This window comes from Pongo pygmaeus, chromosome 22 (assembly GCF_028885625.2).
Source record: "Pongo pygmaeus isolate AG05252 chromosome 22, NHGRI_mPonPyg2-v2.0_pri, whole genome shotgun sequence".
NCBI classification, from domain to species: domain Eukaryota; kingdom Metazoa; phylum Chordata; class Mammalia; order Primates; family Hominidae; genus Pongo; species Pongo pygmaeus.
In genome coordinates this window covers 53,742,850-53,755,059 of record NC_072395.2, presented here as the reverse complement: position 1 = coordinate 53,755,059, position 12,210 = coordinate 53,742,850, and the positions used below count along the sequence as shown (strand labels likewise).

Below are 12,210 nucleotides of genomic sequence, written 5' to 3'. Positions count from 1 at the left end.
GGAAGCCTCATGTACTGCACTGAGTCACCTGGAAGGTCTGTGGGGTCTGTGCAGGGCTGCATTCCCATGCCCAAGGAAGAGCAGCGTGTAGCAGAAAACACCATGACTGGTTGAGAGAGGCAGGATGAAAGGAGGAAGTGTTCCGTTTTAGTACTTGTTATGGTGCTTCTTTTTCATTTTGAGAAAAGAGCTCTCCATTTTCATTTTGTAGTGGACCCCATAAATCATGTTTCCAGCCCTGCTCCCAAACTCAGTAACAGTTAACCACAGCCGTCGCTAACTACAGTGACCATGTGCTGTCAATGCATGGAAAGATCTTCACAGCTCTGTGAGTTAAGAACTGTGATAATTTCCAGTCTGCGTATGAGGAAATTGAGGCTCGAATCACATGCAGAAGCCCCACATCGGGGTAGTGGAGGAGCTGCAATTCGATCCTGGGTTTCCCTGACCCTAGTGCCTGGGCACCCTTGCAGGTGGCTAGTGTGCAAGTAAGAATTAATGAATAGGTCAACCAGCCAGATGCAGGGACAGAATTAGGCCCATCCCCTGCCTTCCTGGGTTGCATTTGGGAAGGACCAGGGACAGAGCACCCAGCATTTGCAAAGCCAGAGGATGCTGGTTCTGGTGCGTGGTACTGGGGGCTGGGCCTGCGCAGCCTGAGTGGGCGGCAGCACGTGATCACCTGCAGCTGCAGAGCCGTGGTCAGCCAGGCAGCATCACCGGCTCAGCTGACCCTTGCCGGTACACAGGGCCTGGCCATCTTGTGCCCAACCGTGGTAAAGCACCATTTTGTTTCTGCCTCACCATTTGCTTCTCCTGTGTTCTTTTGTGAGCTGTCTGAGATGTGCATCATTCTTCTATATTTGGAGGAGGACCTGGAGCCTAGTTAGGATACCTAGTGCCTAGGAAAAAGCCTACTCAGTTTGCCTTGAAAATGTCTCCCTTGACCCCCACCGAATGTTTTTTCTCAGTCCTGATTGTCCTGACTCTGAGCATTCCATCCTGGATTCTACACTGGAGTGCATTCCAGCCCTGTCGGTCATTATACTGCAAAGTGATGGATAGATGTACGCCCTTGTGAGAGCTTTAATTTAAATATTATCATGACTTCAAGAATCATACAGAACATTCAGGAAATGTTAACATATTGACTTTTCACAGAAACGTGAAAGGGGTTATATGTTTGGGATTACTCAAATTATCAGCAATTTCAGTCAGCTTTTTTATGCGCCATTCAGAGAGCAAAATTAGAAGTGCTTGTGTTTGCATTCTACAATGTATTCAAGATAATTAAAAATTAGCCCTTGAAATCATAGAGATCTTTACAGTAGCAGCAAGGATTTGGAGGGAGCATTTCCCTCTAGGCAAATGAACTGGACTTTTCTGAGAGTAAATACGGAATCGGAATCCAGCTGCACATTTTATTAAAACTACGAGCATTTCATGTTCACCTCTCCGTGGCTGGCCACCTTCCGCAATAGTCACCCTGGCCATCCCTTATTAGCAACCGGCAGGAAAATAACTAAAAATAAGCAGCTGTTGAAATGATTATTTAAGCCTCTAAGAAATTCCTCCTGATGACTGTGCGTGACTGTGCGGTGGCTGCGCTCTCCCCGGTCCTGCCTCAGTTCGGCTGCACGTCTCTGCTGCTGCTTTAAGACTGCAGAGCGCCCCAGCGGCCAGAGGCAGGGGAGGGGTCCCTGCTCGCCTCCGCGCTCGGCTTCACTCGCCCGGCTCGCAGGCAGGGAAGGTTGGCAGAGGGATCCATGTGACAGAGGCCGGAGCACGGCAAAGATGAGCCTGCCCGCCCGCCTGCTGCCTGGATGCGGAGGGTGAGGGCTGGCGCACGGGAGGCCGCTGGCTGCGCATTCTGGGCGCCGGGTGCCCGGGATGAGCTCACGCCCGCGTCTGCGGCTCTCTCCACCTGCCGACCTGCCGGGGGCCCACTGAGCTGACGGCGCACCTGGGCTCCGGCCGCAGCGTGGGGCGCGGCGCCCGGGAGCAGGTGTGCAGGAGCGCAGCGCGCGGCGAGCGCAGCCCTCGCTCCGGAGCCCGGCCGCGCCGCGTGCCCGGGCGGCTAGGCAGCGGCAGCGGCGGCGGCGCGTCCTCGGCGGGCGGCGGGCGGAGGGCGGGCGGCGGCCCCCGGGCAGGTGCCGAGCGGCGAGCGAAGCCGGGCCGGGCGGAGCGCGGGGGGCGAGGCCGGCGCGTCGCTCGCGGGAGGCCGGGGAGCGGCAGGGGCATGTGGATACTGGCTCTCTCCTTGTTCCAGAGCTTCGCGAATGGTGAGCCTTTCGGTTTGTGATGAATTTCATTCCTTATCATTGACCGGGGGGGCGGGGGGGGGGGGGTGGCATTGGATGCATGGGTAAAGTCTTCTTTCTTTTTCCGCTTCATCTGTGTTTAAAATTTCGTGCTTTTATTTATTTTTAAAATATTATATTTATTTTTTGGGGGAGGAGAGGTGGCAATGGAGAGGCCCGGGAGAAATTGCTCTGTAACCATTGGAAGGCGCTTACCTAGCCAAGTGGCAGCTCAGAGCCTAACTCCAGTACTAGAGAGCTGCCTCATTCAGAATAAACCAGGTTTGGTGACAGAAGGAGAGACAGGAAGATTGCCACTTTGAATATTACAACCTGGAAAGGGATATGACATTCCAACTGCACGCAAGTGGAGGGGTCAATGAGGAACATCTCCCTTCAGATTCAATGCTTTTTGAGATTTTTGAAACACGTAATTTCATGCTAGTACAATGTATCTCCAGCACCAAGGAGGGCTTTAAGAAAGATCTGTCCTTCTATGCACCCCGTGCTGCTTCATGCTCCTCACAGTCGTTTATGTAAAAATATGCACTGATCAGCATTACATCATCTGAAATGTTGACAAATTAAAAAAAAGAAAACACCTGTATAGTTGTAAAAATGAAATCAGTGAATATTGTAAATAGCATTCATTTCCTCATGCCCAGCCAATATTATATTTTGAAATGATTTCTTCCTGGGTATTTAGAAAGCTATTGCTCTTGACTGAGTCAGACCCAATTAGTAAGTGTGACTGCACCTTAGGCTGCCTGTCACCGCGTAAATATGAACTTACATGTATGAAAGGCTTCCGCTCTTGTGGGAACCAGAGGAAATTGTCATCATTTGACATCGCCTGGGAGTAGCTACGGCTTAAATTCCCATTTCAAATTTTGGAACACACATCTGCATAAAATGTATAACCTACTGACAGTTGAAATTAAACCATTAAGCAGAATCCCCTAGCCAGAAGAGAGGAGAGAGAGAGAAAGAGAGAGAGAGGAGGGGGAGAGAGAGAGAGAAGGAGAAGAAGAGAAGGTAAGAGAAGAGAAGAGAGGAAATCTGGCCCTTGTGAGAAAACACGAGAAGCAAAGGGGAGGCTCTAAGATTTTCCTGGAAGATACACAGGGAAGCTCTGTGTGTTGGCTGCAAGGCAGTGCATTTTCTTTGCCTACCTAGACAGTGCCTAAAGAATCAACATACCAGCAGGCCAGAAGAAATGCATGAGCATTGTCAATTTTTTTAAAAAATGGTGACTAAGAAAAGGTAGAGTTGAAAGAAGATACTATCAAAATGAACACGAAAATGATACTTTGCTCTCCAATATAACCTAAAGCAAAGTGTTTGAAACTTTCATTTTGAGATTTCCTAGCAGGAAAGAATTGCAACAAGTTCTGACAAGACACCCATCTTTCCCAGAGGGCACCATACCTGTCCTGTGTCCTCCTGGGAATTTCCCTTCAGGGACAGATCTGCTTAGGGAACATGTGGAGATGTGTCGGGGAAGTCAGCCCTTTCTGCTCTTCTGCTAATGCGACCTCCTAAGAAATGTACAGATGCCTACAGATGTGTTCCAAAGACACAGAGCTTTGACAGCCTGTTTCGCCTGTCAGGGAGTACCTTTCTGAACTCCTTGGAAAGGCCTGGGTTATAAGATGAAACAAAATTTGTACCCCATTGGGAAGTGTGTGTTTCAGGATGATGAAAGAGGCTGTGCTGGTTGTCAGTCAGCCAGTATTTATTTACAGTTTAAGCATTTTGTATGACAAAATGGTATGGAAGAATTTATGATACTGATACAGAGTATTAGCCTCTGATACAGAGATGCTATATCTGTGTGTGACTTTTTTCTGAATCAGCATTTTATAACTAAAATAAACAATCATAGAAATAATTATATATGGTAATACAATTATATAAAACTCAAATATTCTGCAATATGAAAAATATATGCAAAAATTATGTAGGTACTCATATAGTGAGTTCTGCGAGTATTATTTTCAAGACTTTAAAAATCAACTGATAATCACCATTATTGTTACTGTAATAAATATAGGTAGATTCCACAATATTAGACATAAATAGCAAACACAAATGAATATTTTACATTGCTGTATTATGTATTCTGATCCAATCTAGCAGAAGGCTATGGAACTATCTTGTATAAAAATGCCCCTCTCTTTATATGATCAAGCATGAAAACATTAAAAGCCTGCTGTAAAGCTTTAGGGTCTTTAAAGGTGGGAGGGGAAATCAGCTTTAAACAGTTTTCTAAGGCATGGTGTTCATTACATACTGGGGAAAGGATCATAAAATATATAGACATGTTGAAATAAAATAAGAATCCAGTTTGGAACTATGCCTGTTTGTAAGACCATATTTCAAAAATATAAGAGTAAATGGTTTCTACCTATCTGAATTAAACTTTAAAAAATGGAGAATATTTTTGTCAACAACTGTCATATTTTGTTATACCTCAATTTTGAAAAATTTCTGAATGTGTGTGATAAAAGATTGATGAATTCTAATACCTAAACTGATTATTGCTAGGCCTCAAGCATCAAAATGCCTGACATGATAACTTTTTTTTTTCATTTGTAAAAGATTATGCAGTTTAATATTTGGGGCTGTTAAAATAAGCCCACAATACATCTGCATTTTAACAGTAGACAACAACATTTTTCTTACTGATGTATCTGAAGTACAGTTATTTCTTAATAAAAGTATGATTGCTAGACAGGCTGCAGACAGTATTTTTTGGGGAAAAAAAAAGAAGTCAGTGACTAGGCCCTTCATGGGTTAAACCCTTAAATGAATGACCTCACCTGATGAGGTGCAGTATTGTGTTTTAAAGCAGTCAATTTGTTCTGCAATGTCCTGGAAATACACGCGAGCTTCTGTTACAGTGCAAGGAGCCAAGGTACACGTATGTGCAGACACTCACCCACACACGTCCCTCAGTGTCTTCTCAGCAAAGCTTCCTACTGCATTGTGTTTCATCACCATTTCTCCTGGTTTTAATCCCGGAGCACATTCTAGTTTAAAATTATTGCTAAAAGCAGAGCCAGGCCTTCAGACAAACAGAATGATGAAGAATCAGATTTATTATATGTAATATATTTTTGCTAGTATCCTGGCATCTCTGTTTTTATACACACACACACACACACACACACACGCACATGCATGCATTCCTGACATCATCTTTTCCTGAGCTGTGGGATTTTGAGCTCTACTGCATCCGCTTTCATGGGGCCTGAGGGTCGTGGAGATTAGAGAGGGTGGGGTGCTGGGAGTAAGAAGGTGCTCACTAAAGAGAAGGTGAGTATGCAGCACCTTTGAGCTTCATCCATTCACTTGATAGGAAATTACAGAGCACACTCTTGCTATTTTATTTAATTAGAAGCAGACCTTTGTAAATACAAATGCACCTTAAGGACTTTGAAGGTGATTTTTATTTAATTCACATAAATGTATGTAAGGAAAAAATGTTATCAGGTGAACAATTTCAGGGCTGCCTCCACTTCGCTTTCTCCCCCATCTTTATTAAGCAGATTAAAAAGCTATCCATAATTTCAGGGTTCACCTAAAATTCCTAGGCCTTTTAACTTAAGCTGCATGCCCCTCCAAGATGCCCTCTGTAGGAAAACAAAATGCCACGCAGACCTTCAATAAATGCCAGTGGATCCTTCTCCACTTTTTGACTCTCTCCTTTGTCACTTTGGTGTGACCACAGTTTGCTGCCTCAGGGGATCAGTGAGTCACGGGGGCAGAACCCATGCAATACTGCATTCTGGTAGGGGAACTAATTTTGACTAAAATATTTGCCAATTCTAATCCCCAATTCCTGGACCTCCGGGTAGCTGGCAAGGTATTTTATCTTAGATGTGTCTGGAGTGAGGTGCACGGGGTATTTCGACAAGAGACTCAATTCATTGCGTATTAAAACTTGATTGAGAGAGAGAGAGAGAGGTCATTTTATAAAGAAAGACCTGTGAACACTGTAGATTGGAAATTTATGTTTGCAAAATAAAAGGATGGGTTTATCAAGTGGGTGCATTTACAAAATGTGGCATCCAGGTTTCGTAAAATTAGCTGAATTCTACGGGTAGGATTATGAATGTGGCTCATAAATAATTAATAGGTAGTGAAAAAGAATGTATTTTGCGTTAGGCAGTGCATTCAATAGTATTTCAGAAATGAGCACTTCGATTTCCTCGGTTGGTTTCCATGCGTGGCCCACCTCGCCAGAGCAGGGCAGACACCCAGGGGTGTGCCCACACAAACAAGCAAGTCTGGGCATTTTCTTGGCTGCCGCGCTGAAATGCACGCTGGGCCTTGGTGCCCGCACCCTCAGCCTGGGAGATAGGGAGGTGGTGCTACCTGCATGCCGATTGTGTCCCTGCCATAGGACACTAGTGGGCGGCAAACCTCACAAGACTCTTGCAGCCAGCCTTCAGCAGAGCCAGCAAACCCAGCCGCCACCGAGGGAGGACTGCTCCATGCAGGTAGTCAGGGGCTTTCTTCTGAAGACGCCTCCCCCACGATCTCTCAAGTTCACTGCGCCCAAACTCCGGCGTCGTAGAGTTCGTCTAACAGGAACTGTGCAAAGGCAACCGCAGGTCAGGCGAGGTCCAGCAGCCTTTGTTTTCAACTGTACAGCGGAGGACCGTATTCACAGCAATATCTAGAAACCTAGAAGGTGCCCAGAAAGGAAACACAGGTGTTGCAGCGGGTAGCGGGCCCGCAGAAGGGTGCGTTTGCACCCCCTTTCCAAAGCCGCAAGGGAACCCCGGAGTGGCGCGCGCCTCGGAGGTGGCAGCTCCGGGAGCAGCTCCGCGCCTGATTGGCTGACCTTCCAATGTCATTCCAGGAGCCGCCGCTTCTCCTGCTGATGGTGACAGGGGTGATGCTGACGTGCCCGCTCCTCCGCAGTCCATCAATCTCCACAGGCAAGGCTCCAGGACCGGGAGCCCCTTTCCCTCTCCCCCAGGCCCACTGGAAAACACCTGTTCCCCTGGACTGGGGGGTTAACTCTTCATGTTCCAAAGACCTGGGCACAAAAATGCTCATCTTATCTCTCCGCGCCCCTCCCCCCAACTATATTTATGTTCTTTTCTTCAATGTTGTGAAAATGCAAGAAAATTCAAAGTTGCATTTCCCTTGCCTAATCTATCGGTTAAGATAAGGCAGTGGGAATGGAAGATTCCAGCAGCCCCACGGAGTATCCACTATGTCGTTCTGAATTCAAAGGGTGGAGCACACGGATGTTTTCTGCAGGTGACGCAAGGTCTGTCAAGGTGGCAGGAGGGAAGCAGGGACAAGATTTTGGTTCAGAGGTCAGACAGCTTCTGACCAGGACGTTCAGAAGGGTTGGGTTTCAGAGATCTGCTCCTGAAAATCAGTTCCCTCCATATTATCCTTTTTCTTAAAATCTTGACTGTTGCCTTGATGGTGTCTGTGGTAATCGTTAAGCCTGCATTTAGGTGATGCTGATTTGACTAGTGACTGCCTCTCTCACTAGATAGACAGGAGCCTCCACAGTCTGAAATGTGTGTGAAGCCTGAGCGTGTCCTTAGCACAGAGCAGAGCACATGGTATGGAGTAGTGGAAATAGATGATGTTCCTTACGGAGTGAAAGGATAAAGTGATAGGCAGAGCCTTTCTCCCCTCCTTAACTCACCCTCCTCCCTCCCGTCCACCTCTCTCTTCTGCCTCTAGCTGATTGGCTCCCCATCTTAGTGTGCTTTGCTGGACTTGCTCTCCTGGTCCCCACCTTGCATTCTGACTAAACCACTGGACTCATTTGCTCTACCCACCTTTTTCTGTCGTAGTGACTCAATCACGGTAGAAATGTTTGTTTTCCAGAAATGCCTGTGGCTTGGGGCATTTTCTTCTCTTTTCAAAAAGAGATTCATGTTTCGAGTATCTGATGGGACTTCATCACTGTTGCACAACAGCTATATAATTGCTTTAGGTGCTCTTCTTGCCGTGCAGTGTGGGTCAAGTGTCACAGACAATAATTTCATCCATGTGCTGGACCCCTTGTTCTCAAGTGTATGCTGCTAAGTGGTATGATTTAAAATTCCTATACAGTGTTTATTGCCCTGTCGCATTTTGAAAGCCAGCCGGAAACATCAAACCGACATTTAGGGTCCCCGCCCGCTCCGCCACCCCCAGCTCCTGGGAATTCATTTCTTCATCAAAGAGCCACCCAGGACGTCAGAACAAAGCTTAGTTTCTCAGGCCTTAATCATCTTTAAAAAGTCATACTACCGTTTTCTTAAGCATCCTATGGATTTTGGGTTTTTTGTCATTATCTTTATTTCTTATTTTGCAGATTCAAATATGACAGTTGCTATCTTCATCAAAGTAACATGAAAGGATATCTTTTAATCATTGTTAAAGTTGATTTTTGTCCAAATATAAAAATCAAATTGTCTTATAGCTTACAGTATTTATCAGCTTTTGATTTTTGGACATCTCTATTTGTTCTATGTGATCAACGCTGATTTTTTTAAAATCATGCAGCTGGATTAATTTTTGGTATTTAAGCTCCCTGGATTATGTAAATCTATATTATGGTTTAACAGAGAGGGATGAATGGGATTGAGAAGATATATGTCAAGATACGAAGAAGGAAAGAGGCTACTACACAGAGAGATAGAATGACAGGGATTAATGAATCTTGACTGTATCCCTAGTTATTTTTTTTACTGAGAAGACAGTGAGTAAGATTTAAGAGTGAGCAAGCAGTCCTATTTATAGAAAGCTGTTTTTAAGTGCAGCCGCAAAGGCAGTGAAAAAGAATTGAAAATGCAAGAGATCACCTCCATACTAAATGCTAGCTTCCCCTAACGTCCCAGCGCTGTACAGCATTTTGTAGGAGAAAAAAAAAAAAAAAGCATACCAACACTTGCAGAAATATTATGAAATCTCTTTGGACTCTCTGCAGAATATTCTAGAAGTGCTCTCAGTCTTTAAGTCTATGTTAGGCTTGGGAAGCTGGGGATGAGAAGGCAATATATATATTATCTGGAAACAGCTTGAGTAGGTCTGAACAAAAGACTGGAGGTGAAGGGAGGACATTGAACTTGCAGCACTGCTACAAATATTTATTCTGCAATAAGCCTTGCCTTCCTTAAAGATGTTTCACAGCAGAATAGTAGGAGGGTGAAATCTGCATACGTGTTTAGAGTAAAGCAATTACTGAGAGAAGAGTTCAAATTTAGGATCCTGTGATTATCACAAGTCCCTCCATGTTAACCTGTTCTCAAACTCTGGGGTTTTAAATTGCAATATATGAAGTCCTTATTTGTCAGTCTGTGTCGGGCAGACAATATCACCCCAGGCTTTGTGATTGACACAAATGTTATTGGACAAGGGAAAAAGAATGCCACATGCTCTTATAAATGAAATAGTCTTTATAAGATTCCATATATAAGTGAGATCATGGATTTTGTGTGTGTGTCTGGCATATATCACTTAGCTAATGTCTCCCAGGTTCCTTAAGTCTATACAATTTAGCATAAAAAAAGAAATGAAATAGTCTTCCTTTCTAGGGCTGTATTTGTTACTTCTAGCATTCTGGTTTTACTGGTTCCAAGTGGGCTTTGGGTTTTATTAATGGTAGAATCGTTGAATTTGTATGCAAATACTGCTGATTTATAGGTTGGAAATCTGGACAAAAGTCAGACCTGCCCTAGAAGATGATGCTGTGGAAAGAGTTTGCCTTTTGTCTTATAAAGAACCATCTATAAATTGGATCATTTTGTCACTGGTCTCTCCAGACTATGAAATTGGCATTTTGATAAGGTGATGGAAAGAAATTTGAACTATTTAATTACTGATTTTGATTCATACAAGCCTTGACTCTTTTAGTATTAAAATGAAGAAACAGGAAACAGTTTTAAGTCTGGTTTTACACAAAATTTACACTTTTTTCACACTGAAAATAAAACGGTAAAAGCCAGTTTATAGTTCTTTCTAAATTCCCCAATTTTCTCATTATTGGATGCTTCTGCAAAACAACAGTATGGTGATACCACTCCCAGTGATGACCTTGATGACCTTAGGGTCCCAAAGTGGCTTCAGCATTATCATGGAGTCACCACAATGATCAGGTAGAAGCTGGTGTTAGGACCAGCGTGAATGGGTCACAGGGGCTGAGGGGAGCTGTTGGGAGGTAGCCCATGCCGTGTACTGAAGAGCCATCCATGCCACTTCAGGTGGGTGATTGCAGTGGACTCTCTTACCATCGATTACTCTTCCTAATCTTGAGTAAAGCATTGATTCTTCTCATAAGCATGAACTGCTGGATGATAGGAACATTTCTATGATTGTATCATAAGAGAAAGACAAGTAGAAAGATAATTAGAACTGCTGCAATTCTATGTATATTTTAATTTAATTTATTTTTTTAAATACAAAAGACAGCTATATTTCCTATATAATAAGGAAACTTCTTACTTTAAGGAAATATACTTTCTCACGAGAGAAACTCAAGATTCAATTCTTTTCACAGTAGCCCCGCTGTGGTGTGATTTGATCTTGGGTTCCATAGAGACACAGAAAATCCAAATCCCAGTCTGCTTAATTGCCATGTTTATTTTTTAATCTCAGCTGTAGAGCATTTTTAATAACCGATACGTAGCTTGCAGGGTAGAAATAACAATGCTTTGGAATATTACTTGTGAGACTTTAGGAATGAGCTGAAGACACCCAACAATGACAACAATGGCCTCTACCAGCAAAACAGGCACATGGCTACTTTATCACTCCTGCCGGATCTAGTTCTTGTCAGTTCCTGTGAAGGCTAGTCATTTGTCTATTTCGTTGGCTAGTGAAAAGGAAATGCACAAGAAATGTGGAATGCTGTCTAATGGACAGAATCTTCCCTTCACAAGTTGTTTAAGTTGGCAGCCCAAGTTAGCAACCTCTATCCGGGGCCTTGACGTGACAGCAGAATGTGGGTAGGATGGTTAATTACCAGATGTATCTATTATGACTCACCCAAATCAATAGCTATTAAATCCTTGGTGGCTACTGTTTTAGAATAGGCTTGATTGAATATTTGTATAGAAATCTGGGTAGAAAAATGTGGACCTCGAGGTGATCTAGGTATTTGTTTTGGGTAAGGAACTCTCATCAGTGGTTGGTTTATTTGTGCCTTGGGGGATCTCACATCATCAGCCTTTATTAATCACAGGCACGAGAGGCCCCACATTCTCCCCCATACCTCTACCGCCCCATTGCTGAGGATGGGAGGGTAAGAATGTAGAATATGCTGTAGGACTCTGTGGGATTAGATGCTTGGAGGCATGGAGGCAAATATTCATGGGAACACTGAATATGGAGGAAGAAGCTGTGCCAGCCCCATAGCCACACATCCCCTCCACCCTTACATCAGGGTAAGAGGTAGACTACAGTCTGTTGACACTTCAAGCTGAACATTAGTTAGTATCCTTCTATCTGGACCTTCCCAGGTAAGGATTGAGGACATTGGTTCTCAACACCCCGGTGTTCTGGGTCAGGGAGAACAGAGAAAGAAGATATGGAAGTTTCCTGAAATGCATTTCCTCTCATTAGCCTCCTGTTGGAAATTCTGATGCCAGCATTCTGGGGAATGGGCTGTAGTTTGGAAAGTTCCCCAGGTGTTTCTAATCCCATGTGACTTTGTCTTCTTTTTCCCACCACCACTGGGGTCTCCCAAGTTATAGTTGCCATGTTTGTTATGTCATCTTCCAGCTCTGATACCAGAGAGTCTGATTCTGTAGCCTTGGTGTATGCATGGCCTGTGAATTTGCATTATTAACACATGCCTTTGCCTGTTCTGATCCACATGAACCATAATTCACCTTTGCAAAACACACACTTGCAAGGAAGCTACCCAAACAGTAGCTAGGAAGTTGAT

The 12,210-nt window shown here is 44.2% G+C and overlaps 1 protein-coding gene across 1 annotated transcript in view; it reads left to right on the top strand.

The window, feature by feature from the left end:
* Positions 1-1,699: 1,699 nt before the first annotated feature.
* Positions 1,700-12,210, top strand: part of DSCAM (DS cell adhesion molecule) — an 828,718-nt gene continuing 818,207 nt past the window's right edge. Inside the window, exon 1 of the mRNA XM_054468799.2 lies at positions 1,700-2,282. Within this exon, the coding sequence (XP_054324774.1) occupies positions 2,240-2,282 (43 nt within the window). The 5' untranslated portion in view covers positions 1,700-2,239. The remainder of the gene's footprint in view (positions 2,283-12,210) is intronic.